The sequence below is a fragment of the Geospiza fortis genome, unplaced genomic scaffold (genome assembly GCF_000277835.1).
Source record: "Geospiza fortis unplaced genomic scaffold, GeoFor_1.0 scaffold603, whole genome shotgun sequence".
Classification (NCBI taxonomy): Eukaryota; Metazoa; Chordata; class Aves; order Passeriformes; family Thraupidae; genus Geospiza; species Geospiza fortis.
In genome coordinates, this window is record NW_005054460.1 from 105,224 (window position 1) to 123,262 (window position 18,039).

Genomic DNA, 18,039 nt, shown 5'->3' on the forward strand with positions numbered 1-18,039 from the left:
GCTGAAGGATTCTTTACAGTCTGCAGTGAAAGAAATGAAAAGTGCCTGGAAAAAGCAGCAAGTCACCTTGAATATATACATGCATGAAAGTGGGTCCAGCCCTGCAGACAAGAATTTAGGGCAGTTGGTGTATTGGACATAATCTGGCAATGTGCATATGCAGCTCAGAAGCCCAAACATATCCTGGGCTGCATCAAAAGAAATGTGGCCACAGGTGGAGGAGGAGGAGTCTCCCCATCTACTCCACTCTCATGAGATCCCACATGAAGTTCTGCATCCAGCTTTATACAACGTGTGTCCACGGCTCTGCAGTGCAGGCACTTAGGTCTGAAGAGGGACTGCCTGAAGACGCTGGAAGAGTGCAGAAGGTTGCACATGATAGTTGTGATCCTTGAGATCATCCATCCACACCTGCCACAGTCCCACAGGCTTGAACAAGCTGTGTATCAAGGACGGTTGAAATGCTACCAAACCAGAATGGCAGTGAGACAGTCTGTAAGAGGAGCTGATAGCTTTTATTAGATCCATGAAACAGTGGATGGTGGGAAATAAGACTGTTAAATAAAAAGGAACAAAGACAAGCCATCAGGTAATGAAAGCCCTTCTGGGGCCTGCAAGAGGAGTTAAAGTGAGACCTGTTGTGGTAGCACTTCGACATCTGTGTTGCCACAGGAGTGGAGAATTGGACCATTGCCAGGGGAGGGTGAGCAGGGACATTTGAACAAAGTCATCGTAATGGGTACAGGTTAAAAAACACGTCATTGTTGCAGTAGTTGAGACGGACTTGGTGCCCTCCCCCACCCCTGTGTCCTTCCCTTCCCCGTGGAGGCAGCGGGAGCTGTGGCTGGGGCTGTGCCCCCCTCGCCATGGGGCAGGGCCCTCCCTGAGGCGCGGCAGGGGGCGGCACACAGGGGCCGAAGGCCAGCGGGGATTCCGTCCCACAGGATCCATCTCCCAAAGGGCCCACATCAGAGCTGAAGGGGCCATGGCCACCCTCTGCCATGGGCAGGACGTGCTGGGTGCTGAGGTGGGTGCACTGCTGGGGAGAAGGGGCTGTGCTGGGCACGGCAGGGACGCTGCTCAGCCTCCCGGCTCTGGGGGTGCCCCTGAGGGACAGGCCTTGGCTCCAGGTGGGTGCCTCTCTGGAGGCCCCATCTTCCCCAGCTCTCCTCAGGAATGGAAGCTGCCCAGAGCAGCTGCTCAGCGTTGGCTCCTGGGAGCTTTTGCTTAAACGTCCCCTGAAATTAGCAGGTGGCATGTGAGCATCCGGGTAGGAAAGAAGTAAAGGCAAAGGCTCCTGTGTCGGCATTGCACCTGTCAGAGACTTGGGAAAGCAAGGCATGGTTAGTAAAACAAGGTGTGGTGTAGCACCTCTCCTCTGTGAGCTGCTTACAAAGGCACTCAACTAACACGATGGCTGGGTTTGATGGCCTTAGATGTCTCTTCCAACCTTGACCATCCTGTGGTTCTGTGAGCACAGGTAACAAAGCAGACGGCATAGCAGAGCCTCCCCCACCATAGTGGGGGTGCCCATGGGCTGTGGGGGCAAACTGAACAGCTCCCAGCTCTTGGCTCTGCTTTTGTTTCACCAGTTTTTGCCCAAAGCCTGTTTTACACTGAAAGCACTGTTTAGACATTGCATTCACAGCCCTTTGGGTCCACTGCCAGCGTATTCAGTATGTGCTGGAAGGAACTAAAAATGAAATTATGCTAATACATTTGACACCACGGATTTTTTTCTATGGAGATTGGAAAAGCTGAGTTTTTTAACGCTGATTGTTTTGAAGTGATCTTTTCACTACAAAAATATTCTTCAGCTTTACTAGAGTCTATTTCTAACTAATAAATTTTCCTATCTTTACATTTTTTTACCCCACAAACAGAAATTTCATTCAGGTAGGGATCAGCACACAAGAATTATTCTTCTGGGTCTTCTGTTCTGGATATTTCACAACTTCTTTAATTGCTCCAATTATTGGATTATAATTATGCAAACTTTAATTCCTTTCAGAACATTCATTTCTAATGAGTGCTTGCAGGTCTTCTTTATAATTCTGCTTTTTCATCCATTTAATTATAGTGGTTTTGCAGACTGCTGGAACAGCAAAGCGCCTTTCAGCTGTTCTCCACTCACCATGAGAAAAAATTCCAACAATCTGGTGTAGGACCCAGCCCACCTTCAGCTACAGACCTGCCATAGATGCCATAGAGAGACCATTCTATAAACCACTTGCTCTATTTTGGGCTCATAGCTTTTTCTGAAGTTCTCCTCCCTGATTTCTTGTGAGCACATTAAAACTGACTCTTTTCAGAATACGTTTTCCAGATTGAACACATTAAAACTGAATCTTTTCGGATTGTATTTTTGCAGATTGAGCAACACAGGTTCTGTGTGACAAATCAGACTCCTGAGTTAGTTGTATCACAGCTAGTTTGGCAAAACATGAATATGATGGGTTATTCCCAAGGAAAACCTGCTGGAGAGCCATGAACTGGAAAACCAATGAGGATAAATGGTTTAGGTCTGATTGTACAGAGTCAAACGGCTGAAAAGCAGGCTCTACTATTATACATTTGTGACATCTTTAGTCTGTTTCTAATCACACACAATTGAAAGTGAAAGCCTCAGGAAGATGTTTGAGGAAGGGAAAGATGAAGGCATGTCTACAGGAAACTTGACCTAAGCAAGTAGGCTGACCAGTAGGCTCAGCTATAAAAGAAAACCACGTGGCTCAGTCATATTTCCTAGGTGGAAACTATTTCAGTGTTCATGGAGACAGAACTAAACCAGTGATAGGAAAAGCATTGTTTTTGTATTTGTTAGACAGTTAGACAGATCAGCTGGTTTTTCTTATGCTTTTGTTCCCAGGCACTTGTGTCAAAAGTTCTGGTTTTTAGTGTCCTCCTGAGTATTTCCAGTAGAAATAGCTGCAGCTTCTACATTCACATTCTATTCAAATGGGTTTAACTTCCTGTACGCACATTTTATCTGCTTCTTGGGTTCCCAGATCCCCTTGCTTCTTCATGTGTCCACTCAAGAAATCTGTCCCCACCCAGAGCAATTATCCCTTCTGTCTGTGGCTGAAAGGGCATGGATTAATATCTCTAATACCAGGTTGGGGGAATGCACCACCCCTAACACATCAAAAGACAAACTGCATGTGAATACTGGTGATGACAACTGAGTTTAACACAGCCTTTGCAACGAAAGTCACTGGGATTCCCTTCATCAGTCATGAGGCAGTCCCAAGGATCTCTGGAGATACTTTCACAAGTGTTTCCACACCCATCAGAGCAGATGTTTTAACATCAATGCTTCACAAAGTCCTTCAAAGCACTCTTCTGCCTTCAAACCAGGCAAACCAGGTACAGGTTATGCACCTTCCCCCTTTCTTGGTGAAACTCAAGGGGAACAAACAGAGGTGGAGCATGCCTTCACCTTTCTCAGTAGTGCCAAGAAATAGGACAAGAGGCAATGGGCAAAAACTTATGCACAGGAAGCTCCACGTGAATGGTGATGAAACTTAGCCTGCCCTGCAGCCCTGCTTTGTTTACCAGTGTAGATGCAATCTCCTGCTGCCACCAGGTGCAAATTTCCTCTGGAGAGGAGGCGCTGGCAGTGGATGACAGCACTAAGGAGAGCAGGATGCTTGGGACAGCCCTGGTCCTTCTTGGCCTGATCATGGGCATGCAGAATGTGGAGATGTAAAGCCTGCTCCCACCCAGACCCAAAGCCCAGATAGCCTACACCATGCCTTGAACCACAGATTGCTTGACCAAAATTTCATTGACCAATAGCAAGAGTTACCTCAATCTCCTGGATTCTTTTTAGTCTTAGAGAAGATGAAGAAAAAGCTGTCTTTGCTTTTTGGATTGATCTTCTTGCTTCTGCTTCTAGTTTTGTTTCTGGACGTGGGTGGTCGTGAGCTCCTTTGCACTTTAGAAAGTAATTATGTTACATTAAAGGTAGAAGCAACCTTGTTAATAATCTTAAGAGAACAGAATTTATACCACAGGCCAAAATCACATATTATGGCCTAATTTAATCCTCTGTATTTAATAGAATTAGGTTTCTGTGAGCTCAAATAATAAGCATATCCCAGATGAAGTGGGATGGGTAGGGTAGAAACCCTTTGAAATCATAAAATCAGTGCACCACATTTATTTGTAGAAGACAGTTCCCCCAACAGAGCGCCAGCTGAACCCCCTGCAGTCACTTTAATTCTTCTTACAGTTTAGACATATTTATCTGAACATTAATTTTCATTGGCTTCCACAGAGAATTAATTTTATCTAGCCTGCACATAAATGAAAGAGTGGAAAGCAGGCAAGTGGTAATGTTACTAAACCAGGACTACAGCTTCCAGAAATAGTGCCCATTATTTAAACACTTGCATACACTGTGTTCCAGATATAAGTTACATATAATACATAGATGGCATTTTCCATAGACAGTCCCTTGGGTACAACCATCTCCTCTTCCAAGATGCCCTCATGATTATGCGTAGTGCCTTGGATAAGGAGAAGACATAATATGGTATTTCTGAGGATTTCTTGGTTCCTGTGTACCTGAGGCAAAACACTTCAAAATCAACAAGTTTTCACAGAAGCCTAAATAAAAAATACACTGTGCTGTAAAATCATAATAGCATAGGCTAATTTAGGCTGGAAGGGCCCTCTGGCTCAACCTCCTGCTCAGGCAGGACTAACTTCAGAGTTAGATCAGGTTGCTTAGGACCTTGTGAAAACTTTTCCTCCTTATGGTCATTTGACCTTGTCATATTCAATAACCCCTATCTGTTGGAACAAAAAAATTTGCAAAATAAAACTTAAAATACCAGTCTTTAAAATTAACTTGCATAATGTTAAGTAATTTTATACCAACCTGGAAAAATATGAATTGGCCTTCATGCCTCCAGAAGTTGGTAACTGGGTAACCACCATGGCCTCGGCAGGAAAGAAGCTGCAGTGGTCCATTGCAGTTTGGACAGCATTTCCCTGGAGCAAGGGTAGGGGGAAGCATTTTCTATACAGCACCAGTTAGATGAATCCCATGTGATACAATGGTTCATTGGTGGCAGATTGCTACTTCTGGTTTGGTGCTTAGAAATTACACTGAGAGAAACTATGTGAAAAACTTCCAAACATAAGCAAAAATCAATATAAACAAACTAATCATTGGAAGGGATTTATTCTTTATTCTGTCCGTTATTAAATATAACCTTCAAAAATTATTTCTATTACAATGTTATTACAATCTTATCATTTATTTTCATGGTCAGTTTTAGTTTTTCTCTTGCCAGTGTTTGGAATGTCATATGTGTTTCTAGAGAACCTTGTTCTGGCCCTAGTGAGCACCTGAGTAATACCTTTCTTTAGCTAAAATGTACATCAGATCCAGAAATCAGTATGTGCTAGCTCTACTGAGCAATCACAATTGTTTGGAATGGTCTTGTTAAAAATGTGTGTGCAGCTCATGTTCTCTGTTTGCATTGTCTGGCTCCAGTGACGTGACTGTGGGGCCTATTTTCCAGTCATCACAGTTTATGAGCAGCTTCTTTCCTGCAAGACTTGCCTCCTGGGCCAGTGCAATAATGAAGCCAACACTTCAGGTGGGCAGGAACAGCAGGGCAGTGCAGGAACTGCCTGCACTGTGCAGCTTTCTCAGTACCCTCACTAATGGGCCTGAGAAGGCTGGGAACCAATCCCTAACCAGCAAAAACAGAGATTTAAAAATGTTTAGGGAAAAAAAGAAAGTAAACAAGCAGATGACTATGCTCCAACAATTAGAAGTGTAAAATGCATTGTTCGAAATCAAGAGTTGCATTGGAATAAAAGGAATTGCAGAAGGAAGGCAGGGTAATCCAAAGGGTATCCTATACTTTGATTTCTATGATGTGTTCACTTATGAGCTGCCATACAATGAACTGCCATGGTTGTACTCACGCTGTTGTTTTTGCCTGGCTTTATCACATATGGCTGGTCTTAGGTAGATCTTCCTCCCATCCAAGGTAGAGCAGTTGTTGCCACAAACCACCACCCCAAGGCAGGACTTTTTTAAGATGCGAGAGTTGTGGTTGTTGGTGTTTCTCATTGCCCAGCTGCTGTGGTGCCTCTGAGCATTTTTATCCTCTGAGCTATAGATATGTTTTACATAGGAATCTGGCCATTCTTGAAACCAGTCTGTCTGGCTCACATGCTGTGAAAAAAGAAAAACAAACCACATTTTAGGCTGGGGAAGCAAAAAGCTTGTCCAGGAGCTGAGCAGAGTTGGACGTCTGCTTGGTTCCTGTAGCCTAGGTGACTCTAGCACCCCAGCAGATGATGCTGATTGTCAGGAGGGAGCAGTGGAGATAAGACAGGAAAACCACAGATCTTTGTGGCTCCCTGCAGGCCCCAGAGCATTGGGAAGGCCTGGCCAGGAGCTTGTTCTCATTCACCCAACCAACCAAAAAGAATAAAAAACACAAAAAAACCACCCCAGAGCAAACACTATGCCTCAAGGACAACAGAGAAAGGAGCAATAAAAATAAAACTGGGAAAAAAACTCCAAAGACCCAAATCAAATGTGATGTAATGTGATCAAACACCATCACAAATGTGATGTGATGTACACATCACATCAGTGTACATCAGTGGGTACAGTCAATATAGTAAAATGCAGTAAGCTGTAAAGCATCTACCATACCTGATGATGATTTTGAGGGAAAAGTTCTTGTAAGGGATACAAAAGCTTAGTAGAAATTTCCTTTAAATTGCTAATCCCAGAACTGAGAGCCATGGCAGCACTAAGAACATCAACCAAGAAGAGAAAAATTCCCATGCTGCCCTGGTAGCCACTGAATAGCGTAGGGAAGGGTGTCCATGATGCCTCCAGACTGAAGTGCAGGTGAAGGTCACCTTGGGCTGAAAGGCAGGGAAGGGGACATCATGGTACATGGAGGCTTTGAGCAAACAGCACTGTTATAGCAGGGAGGAGGCTGGGATCCAGTAAGAAGGCAGGGCTGGGAGCTGAAAGGCAGAGCTGGATGCTGAAGGACTGCAGCAGGAGGAATCTGGCAGAAATATGCAGAGCTGAGGGACAGGGAGGTGACATTGGTGTGCAGGGTGTGTGGGCTTTCACTGGAGAGCATGGTTGAAACTTTTAGCTAAGAGAACTAGAAAAGGACAGAGGGATGGGAAGATCACTCTTCTCTCAGCAAATCTCTGCAAACATGAAGCAAGGTTTCCCTAGCTGCTCATGAAAAGACTTGCCTCCATGTGGGAAGACAGCTCTGGAGCTGGAGCCCAATCTGCAACGAGACTGAATACCCACAGTAGCAAGGCAGTGGTGGGTGCTGTGCTCCCTTCTCAAAAAGCACTACCCAGGGCAAAAAGCAAATCCTGGACAGCTCTAATTAAGTGCCTACAGCAGGAAGCACCTTTTTTTCCTCTGCTTTCTGTGCACCTAATCCACCAGTGAAAACAATGTCTTTGCAGATTTGCTATATTTCATGCATCAACAGCTCTTTAAATAATACATTTAAGGAGAAATGCATGGAAATGTCAATAATTTCTCAATATTTTCTAGCAAAACTCCCCCATACCTTGAGGTGACAAAGGGAATAAAGGCCATGAGTCGTAGATGACTGAGAAAGCATTTAAGATCAGTGGTGGAGATGACTGGTCAGAACTAAATAAATTTCTATGACACAGGCACATACCTGGGGAAGTTTGATGTCATTGATATCCCAACTCGTCATTTCTCCATGTCGGGAAGCAGAGTCCTCCTGCTCCATAACAGAATCATCTGCACCTTTCAGCATTTTTGAATTCCTTCCCAAAGTTAGCAAGAAAGTTGCTCCTGGCTGCTTTTGAAGTTGCCTGGCTGTCTGCAGTCTCAAGCAGTTTACAACCAGGAAGCTGTTTCCTGAAGCTAAATGATAGAGAGGCTGCTCATTAAAGATAAAAATCAGTGTTCTTCTGCCAGAAAAACTTGTTCCATTAAAAGTTTTGCAAGCCAACAAGGCAGTGGAAAATATAGCTTAGAGATAGCCTGTGATGTTACAGAGACATCATTACCAGCAAGCAAATTGTGCTTGTGGCATCTGATTTGCTTGCTCAATCTCCTCTCATGCCAGGTTTATAGCCATGTAACTCTGCTCACAGGCTCTTCATACATCTGATCCAACCCTGGCTCTGTACTCCCAGAGCCAAACTGACTGAACAGCTCAGCAGCTGTTGAGGGGTCTTTGAGTCACTCCTTACCTGTTACATATTTCTCTGCATGTGACAAAGGTGGCAAAAGAGGGGTCTGCCCCACCACTTCAGAAGAAATGGTGCACCCCCATTCCAAATATTGCTGGTATCTCTGAGAGCTTACCAGTTGCACCAGGGAAGTATAGAAAAGGAGGTTGGGCTGTCTGCATTTTCCTATTTCAATGGCATACTGAAAAAAAATCCCACCAACGTATGTTTTTTAAAACCAACAGGTTTTCCCTGAAATTTTTTAAAATATGTGGCTGCCCTACTCTGAATTTCAGTGCCAGCCAAGCTTAATAAAATATTGTGTTTGTTTTGTCTGGGGTAGAGTTCATTTTCTTCACAGTGGCAGGTGTAGGGTGGTTTTGGATTTGCTCTGAACACAGGGTTGATAATGTAGAGATGGTTTTGTGTTTAATCCTCAGGGATCCCATGCATGAAAAACTTTGTTTCCTTTGCTAACGAGAGAAAAGGTGAGTCAGTTTTCTTTTTCTGGAAACTGGGAAGTTTCTGTGTTTTCAGGAAGGTCACTGTAGCTATGCCAATTAAGGATTTATTAGAATACTGAGAAGTGAGAGAAGTAAAATCTACCTGATGGTCTAGTACATAGACTTTCAAAAGCATAATGCATCGTTATTTCTGGCTCTGCATATATGTATGGCCCTCAGAAAGTGATTTAACCTCCATGCCTTAGTTTACTTATGTATAAATACCTGTGATCTTTCTCATGTTAATTATCACCTCTAAAGGAAGACTCTGTGGATTTTTGCAGAGCACTTGAGACATTTGGCTGTTTGGTTCTCTTGGCAGCATAGTCAGAGCACCATTGCCCCATTTTGTGACTCAGATTGTGGGGGAAAAAGAAGCAAAATATCCTCCACGGGAACAGACTCCCACAGAGGGGGCCTGAGTCCCCACCAGACTCAGGGATCTGAATTGAGGGCACTGCACTGGGAGGGCAACCAACAGGTTCAAATGAGATGTTACTACAGAGGAGAAGGGAACACAGTAAATCAGAAATAAAAACCTCTGTAAGAAACATTAGGTCTCCATGTATTTTCCTACTGTGCTACAATGAAAATGGAGATAGTAAGGTCAGGACAAACAAAATACAAGCTGCATTAGAAAACTGAGTTGAATTTGCTAAACAAATCACCCTTGACTACTGTGTGCTCTAAAACATGAATTGATTTGTTACACAATTCAAAATTTTAGTCACATTGCTTTTAAAATTATTTTTCTAAATGAGATGGCTTGGAAATTGATTTTTAATTTTCTTCTTTAGAGAAAATGGAATATTTCTTCTTTATACTATATTAATAGGGCTAAAACAATAATGAAATATTACCTTAAAGATTAACAAAAGACACAGATAATTTCATCTTAATGCACACAAAAAATGAAGTTTGAGAGAATCATACATATTTAACAACTTGCAGGCAAAGCCTTCCACTACTTATTTCTCTAGATCTTGTGCTATAGCATTTCTACTAGTGTTGTTGTGATATGTCATGGAAGTTGAACACTAGGCAAGACAAAATCAAAAACATAGGAAAGAAATAATATTTGAAGATCTGCTATTTAATTCTTAGTTCTATATAACATCTGAGATAGGTTACAATACATTTAGAAAGAGATTTAAGCCATATATTTGATGACTTAACTAGCAAGGATTTGGAAAATTTCCTCTATTTTCTTTACAAGTACTTGGTGTTGACCACTTAGGAAAAGGATTATGAATTTTTAAAATAAATTATGTATATTTCCAATTTACATGAGCCTAGAGGTTCACTTAATTCAATATCACCTACAAAATCTTATTTGGAAGGACAGTCTGGCAGACCACAAGCACATATAGATTTCAGCAGTTCTTCAGGAACCATCAACAGCAAGAGACTGAGGACTGGAAAAGCCTTGGAGCTGTAAAAGGCTTCTTGCACTCAGGCTCCTGCTCGGGAGAGGGCTGTGCAAACCCCGCAGGGCAGCCCCCAGGGAAAGCAGCTGTCCCTGCAGGGGCTGCCCGCTGCTGTCCAGCTGCCAGCTCTGCAGTCCTGCTGGCTGGCAGCAGGAGCACGTGGATGTCACCTGTCACAGGGCACTCTCCAGGTCAAGCTCCTTTCTTGCATCATTTCACCAGCACACAAAGAGGGTTCTTCAGTCAGCGCTTCCATCAGTCTTCCTTTTGCTCTTTGGTGTCATCTTTCAATGATGACGTTTCAGTGACGTCAGGTGCAGTCAGTGGAGCTTTACCTGGGCTGAGTTACCTGTCCCACCAACAGCCTATGTCGCACTATCTTCCACGGCTGCCTTTGTGCCTTGCCTCAAGTTCATGATTTTCTCTGACACTAAAAGTTTCACCCTGCTGTGGGAGCTCTCCTGCTTCACTGCTGCTGTTTGCCTTTGCAAGCTCCTCGTCCCACTTCTATTTACTGCAGAGTTTCATGGTGCTGCTCCACAGGAACCAAGGAACGTGCATATTTATATCAAGATGCTACTGATACTCCTTGAGGAATATTGCTCTAGACTGGTCTGACTTTTTCACAAATACATTCTGTAAACTTAAAAAAAACAACAAATTTTATCTTCCAGTTCAGCCTTTCTGTTTGATAACTGTGGCAGCAGGATGAAGCAATACAATTATCCCCAGATGTGGAGTATAAACTTACTGCAAATAGATGTGTCATTTATGAGAAAGTTTCTGCCTGTGGAAAAATGCACTCACTGGGAATGCTGCGTATTTTCAATAAGCAAGGAGACAAACTTTTGTTTTCAGATTGTCCTGACCTATCCTCAAGTTGGCTGCCTCTATATTCAACATAATTTGAAATGCTTATGCTATCTTCACCATTCAGCATCCAAAAGTGGAAGCTTCTCCCCTGTGATCTGGGTCTTAGAAGGAAGATGGACATATTTTGAGACAGAAATACTTTTAAATCCTTGGTTGATTTTGTTTAGACTTTGTTTCTCTTTAATTCTTTTCTCAAAACTGTTATTTTAATGGCCTTTGAGATCTGTAACAGCTGATGAGCTCATATTTTTGTTCAGTTACCATACTTCTGAATTCTGGACTGCTCTGGATAAAAAGTCAGTTGTAGGTGGTGTAGTTCTCCTGGCTTTGCTTCTTCAGTCACATTCAGTGAACAATTTTTAAAAAAATGCTTTTTAAAACAAGTTTTGGTTTCCAACCTTTTCCAAACATCCTCTTTCTAGAGCACTGTCTCAGGTGACATAGTCTGCAGGCTTCTCTGGTTGTCACATCACACAACACAGACATATCTACACCACAGATTGTAAACCAGACAGATTAGCACAGAGTTCATCTCAAAGCTCAAACACTGATCCATGTCTTGGCATCTTTTTTCTTACATCACTCCTGCCCTCATGGGCTCAGGCCACTTCTCAGACACTCAGGGTGTCTCTGCCATAGCACTTGGGAGGTGCTGTGTGTTCCGGCCTGTGCTGCACAGACCAAGGATGGACACATGGACCATCTACTATGGGGATACTCAAATCCCGCTCTTGGGATGGTAATTTCTTGAACAGCTCTTACTCAACTGCCTGCAACCGTCTTAGTTTTTCCTCTGTGTCAATTGAACAGTCATTTGGCTGCAATATTCTCATTTTTCATTTTCTGTTTTACTTTTCTGGCTATTTCCAGAAAAGAGATGCAGCTGGGGGCATGAGTTTTCAGAGGCTCTGCCACATGAGTTTCATGTCCACACACTTGTATTGCATAGGGTAAATATTTTTGCCAGGCCTCTCAGTCCCTCTTCTTGAGGAAACTGATATCCATCCACTTCTGAATTAGCTTCCAAGCTGTGTTCTCAGCTGGAGCCTGGTAGTTTAATGACTTACTATTGAACAGAATAGTATCAATACTCTGTCAATATTTTTTTCTTTTTCTCCAGGACAGTGTTTTACTATCAAATTCTAGGAATGTGTCTTTTTCTGCCATGTGAAGAACATGCTCCAAGTGAAAGGTTTGAGGCCTGAGCTCATTTCAATCATTGTTTGTAATGCTTGAGTATATAAAAATACATATTTCACTTTATTTCTTGATATCTCGTTATTAAAGCTGTGGTCTATAATTCTTTGGCAGTGAAGTCTAGGTTTTTATTTACTTTATTCATCTCTTTAATTTTTCTGTATTAACATATCAGACACTCTGCAAAATGTGTGATGCTCTAGACATCATATTAACTTACTGGGGTAAAATTAATGATAGCTATTCCACAGATGCAATATCACCAGGGCAATATATCAGAATAAATGTTTTGATGCTGCAAAAGATGTAGGTCTGGCTAAAATTTTGGGTTAACTTGTTCACCTTTCTGACCATATAAACTATCTGTCCTCTTTTGTGGAGTTTGTTTGTTTGTTTTTGTGAGGTTTTTTCACTAAAATCATAAATTCACATGCTTTAGCTGGAATAGCTGGTTTCTATGGATCTAAAATTTTAGTTGGAATGCTTTTTGTAGGTCATGTTTAAAAATTACAATCTCTTAGTGACATTATTATGATGCAATTTAAAAATTACCTTAGTTTGTGGACATTCTGCTTTCTTATTTTGCTAGTTTCATATCTTGATCTGATATTCAATTTCTTATCTTGCCTTTGCATCTGGTATAAATACATTTAATTTTGCAGTTCTGCCTGGCATGAACATCACGTGCATGCAAAATTCTCATTTCATGGATTGACACTCACTGAATGCAGTGCTTTTCCTTACAATTCTGTGATTTTCTCTTTTGTGATTTAAAGAATGTGTAATTGCTAAATGAGTTGTCTTTCACATCCTTCTGCTTCAGAACAGGAATTTGATATGTCACTGTGATTGCTGTTTTCCTTGTTCCCACTCTGTTGCTGCAATATGCATTCTAATTTTGAGTTGTTGGAGCTGACTAATTTCTGATATCTCTGACAGCATGCTCTGCTCTTCTCCATGGTCAAGCGGTGGAGTATCATAGCTACCAAATCCATCCTCAGCTGCAGGTAATTCCAAAATAAATGCCTGCCAGTTAACCATGCCCTAGCTTCAAACAGCCACATTCTGGGATAATCAGCTGCTGTGGAGATCCCGTGTGTGCTCCTCTTTCTACTGACCATGTTATCTCACAGATTCAACTGTTCAGGCAGAACTGTAAAAGTTTAACTAATTTGGTCTGCCATACTTTCAAGAATGAGAGGAACTTTTCCACACTGAAGCACTGGAAGGAGCACTGTGTGGGAAAACTGAGCTTTGCTCCGGTCACCTGCTTTGCAACAGAGCACAGCTTTCTTTACTTCTGAGAAATCACAGCTACTCTTCCTATTGGGCTGGGCTCAGTATGCAGCAGGCTGATGGAAACGTTAACAGAGACACAAGATCAGATATTTTACAATTTGAGGAGTGCCAGATTACACTTGATTATCTATTTGGTTCCAGGTCCTGTCTCTGTTGGTTTTAGGAGAGAAGAATCCCAGCTATAGGCCTAGGTTTGCCAGTCTGGTGTAGCTTCCTGACATTGTCACATCCTGGAATTTCTCAGCTCCCTCCATGCCATTGGTCTCATCTTCTGCAACCCAACAAAAGCTCCTCCAATCCCCTCTATTCAAAAATTTTCTCCTTGGCATTCATGGCAGTCCCCAGCAACTATTTCTGTAGATCCTTCACAAAACTTGTAAAGGCCAGTGCACTTCTGCCTTATGGAAACTGGTAACACGCCAAATCTGTCCACCCACATGGGCAGTCCATGCTTGCACTGATCAGGTGATAATTATTGCATCTTTCTTTGTCAATATTATGGCCAGCATGCCCTTTTCTCATTTGGTGCTTATCTATCACACTAGTGCACATCTAAGCTATTTCTTTCTCGAGATTGGCTTGAGGAAAAAATCTCTCTTGTAAGTTTTGCCTGTCTCTGCTATTGTATCTCCTCCAGGAGAAGGAACACAACTGAGTTTCTCAGGCTCGTGAGCTGGTCTGACACCTACAATACCCCTGGGGGTGAGACTTCACCCCCACATTTGCCTGTGCACCTTCCCTGGTATTTTCTCCTGGTTCTATCTGTGGTAGCCACATTGCAGACCTTGTTTCACTGGCAGCATGGATTCATATTAGGACACCTGTAACTCCAGTAATGCAATCCAATGGCACAAGACAACACCTTGTTCTCTGAAAATACAATAGACTCTCTACTGCAGCTAACGTCCTCACATGCTAAAAGATTCACTTCCTAGAAGTGATGGCAGCAGCATTGTTCCCCATGTCCTGTTCCTTTCCTCACTTTCTCCATTCACACTCACTTATTCCCCAGCTATCTGGAGAGTGCACAGTAAAGTGCACTACAGTGATCTACAATCTACAATACCTACACATTTTCCAAGTAGGTTTTTTAGTATAGAATAGTAGGCAGCAAAACTAGTAGCCCAGGATGCCTGGCTTGTTCTTTAGCTCTGAGGCTGACCTCCGCTGTTGCCTGGATTGAATCATGTTTGCAGAATGACTGACTTGTCAGGTACTCCTGCAACCTGATCCCCCACTCCACCAAAAGTGGGTATGCCTCCATAAAGCAAGGTAGCTGGTCAGGCACTGGAAGCTGTGCACCTGCATTACCAGGCTGCTCTGCCCAGGTTACTCAGCTCTGCTGGCTCTAGTTTGTACAGCCTTGCTATAAAAGCCTAACCACATGAGTGGCATGGTATTGCAGGTTGTTCTGAGACTGCTCCAAAGAAACCACTGCCCTCTCAGGAGATGGACTGTGCATTTGGAACTAGATACAGTACAGTTTTCAGCAGATCTAATAACACGGAGCAGCAATGTTCAGGTAATCTAATTACACACTCCAGTGACTGCCTATGTATCTGCTGTCCTGCAGCAGGAGTCTGTAAGCACCACTGGGTTTCCTTACACCTCCTGTTCAGCACAGAAGGACAAGCCTGTCTTTCCTTTTCTCTTCATTTTGCTTGTCCATTTGTCCTTCATGAAGAAGAAGCCCAGCAGCTTTTTTGCACTGCACTGAAGTCTCTGGACTTGGATCTGTCACAGCAGTGAGGGAGGGCTGTGCAAGGTGGTCGAGGCGCCACAGACCAGGGACCTTGCTACTGGCATCAGCACGGGAAAGCAGAGACCAAGGACAGAAGTCACAGCACGGTGTCCATTAACCAGAAGCAAGGTGTCATTGACTGTCCTGAAAACCCAGACCTTGCTTTTGTGGGGCCACCAGAAACAGGAAGGCAACAAATGAGAGGCAGCAGCAGACAGGGAACCTGTGTGTTTGGGCAGAATCCTGCAGGGACACCCACAACCTATGGCAGGAACTCCTACTTATTTTATGGTGTTATTTATAGATCTTAACCTTATGGAAACAATGGGCCTGTGGTGCTGTACAACTGACTTCAAAGCACTGAGACTGGAATAATTTTACTGCTGTTTTCTGAATTACCTTTTTTCTTGCTGCCTTTTAGCTCCTTGCTTCTCTGGGGATCATCTAATTTTGTGGGAAAAATGCATGTTTTTAATTGTTGTTAATAAACAAGTGAAAATTGCTTTTACACCCTTTCCAATTAGCTTCAAAGCTGCTAAGCAGAAGTTCTTGCAAAGTGAGAAATACAAAGAAAGCTGGAATGTTGTTGTCCATTCCTTCCACAGTATGTGCATGACTCCACCTTGACAAAGGCAGCAAATTGATCTGGAAAGGTCCATATGAAGAACTACAACTTGAAGAGAGCTGCTCAAATAGTGTCCTAGTGCTCTAACTGGCATCAGTTTTCATGCCTTCTTCAAAAGCTCACTGCCTGCACCCTGCTCAGAAACAATTCCTACTATCCCCTCTTCATCTGGTGAGCTTTCTCTCCTTTCCACATGTATTGACTACAGTTTAGTCCTCTGGCTTTGCAAATGATGATTTCCATTCATAGCTGCTGTTTAATTTTGCTGTTTAATTTCCTCCTTCTCATTTAAAATGTAAAATATTTGAACTATGTAAGTTTTAAGTAAGTACAAGCAAGAGATGCTCTTATAAATGACCTTGGACATAAAAATGGTATCTTCTACCTTTTCTGCATATTGTGCATATTTGGGCACACAAAATTACTAACACCTCTTGATTCCTTAAGGGATCCCTTAAGTAAAATCACAGAAATGAATCCCTAGAAGATTTTGTACAGGAAACTAGAGAAAAGCAACATCAACAAAAGGGGCAATACTGGCTGCTCTGGCATTAAGACTTTTCATGCAGCTTCTCTGAGGCACATGTGGAAAAGTGAGGATTGAGTATCACTTTAATGAGTGACCATCCCAGAGGTGGAGACTGCTGCTGACAGCAATAGCTGACCTCACCAAGGCTTTTTTTTTAAGCCACAAAATTCACTTATCTATATACAAAGAATTTGTGCAAAGGGACTTTTCAGCCATGACTATAGCAACAATTACAACATCTATTAGTCATGTAACAGCAGAAAAAAAAGTAGAAACATGAAACTACTTAGAATGCAAAGTTTAAGCTGCTTCTTTCACTCTTATTCAACAAACTGTTCAAAAGAAAAAAAAACTTGAATTAGTCATCTTATTTGGAACAAACAACTTCTTAGGGAAAATAATTTAAAAATTGCCTGGATTTGTGATAAACATCTACCATTAGTATCATACCCACCATGTAATGAAACACAGAGAGAAAACAGAGGACAAGATGGGAAAGGGCTTTGTGCAGGTCTAGGATGCACAATGCCCTTACACATTGCTCTCATGCATTTTCTGTCCCTGTCTTTGACAAACCATGGAAATAATTCACAAAGTGAAGAGACTTCCAGCCACCTTCAAACCCTTCTTTGGTTGAACAGCCCCAAAGTACCCCCAGGTGAAATGCTGTGGGACAGTCAGCTGTGTCAGTTTTCCAGCATTCGTTTCCTGCTACTGGCTCTTCATTGGTAAGAAACCAGAGCTTTGCCAGAAGACTTGGCCTGACTTTCAGGATGTTGAGAAATCAGCAGTTTCTACAGAGATGGAACAGAGAACCATCACCACTATGCTGTGGGTGCTCCAGCATAACTCCAGGAATCACTGTCACCTGAGCTGCTCAAAGGGCAAGTTCCCATTTGAATCATGTGGGAACTTGAGCAACCATTCCTAAGCACAGGTTTGAAAGGGACATGTATAAGGTGCTAAAATTGTTCTCTGGACAGACACTGTCTGCTTATCCTGGATGTTACTAGCTCCTATTTCATGTGCTGTGCCTTCATATTTAGCACAGTTGCATGTAATTTAAAAAATGTTCCAGAATTGTAATGTTGGGAGTAACAAACTTCAAAAGTCATCTAAACCCACTGCTTGTCTGAATTGCTCCTTTCTGCTCCAAGCTGTGTGCAGTTTGCACCCAAATTGTGCCTTAGTTTTGCCTTAGGGCGTTTTTTTTTTAATTTTTATTTTGTTAAAAGAAAGTGCTCTGTAGTGACCTTAATAAGTAAGAGATGGACACCTATGCGACGAAAGGTCTCAAAAATCTCTTTGGGAAGCCAACACTACATAGCCAAAAGATCTCTTATCATCTTCAGCGGTAACTGAATACCAGCCCTAAAAAAGATTGGAAAATCTCAGGAACAACTTGCCAGCTATTTTCAGAGTGCTGAAATGAGCTGTGCATGCTGAGATCATTAACAAGACCAAGAAAAAATGTATTCAGTGCAGTTTCCCCTCTATTAGATTACTTTGCCTCTCCAGCAGTCTCCAGAGAAAGCCCCTGGCTGCTTCTTAAGGTCACTGAATCATTTCAGTACAATAAACGCTCAGGCTAGCTGGAAACGTTGGCGAGGCCGCCCGTG

At 42.6% G+C, this 18,039-nt stretch overlaps 1 protein-coding gene across 1 annotated transcript; it reads right to left on the reverse strand.

The window, feature by feature from the left end:
* Positions 1-727: 727 nt before the first annotated feature.
* Positions 728-7,805, reverse strand: GCM1 (glial cells missing transcription factor 1). Its single transcript, XM_005427918.2, has 5 exons — positions 7,704-7,805; positions 5,947-6,199; positions 4,886-4,998; positions 3,809-3,937; positions 728-1,324 (listed from the first exon to the last, which is right to left on the reverse strand). Exons 1-5 carry the CDS (start codon positions 7,803-7,805, stop codon positions 728-730), a joined length of 1,194 nt encoding a protein of 397 aa, XP_005427975.1.
* Positions 7,806-18,039: the final 10,234 nt, after the last annotated feature.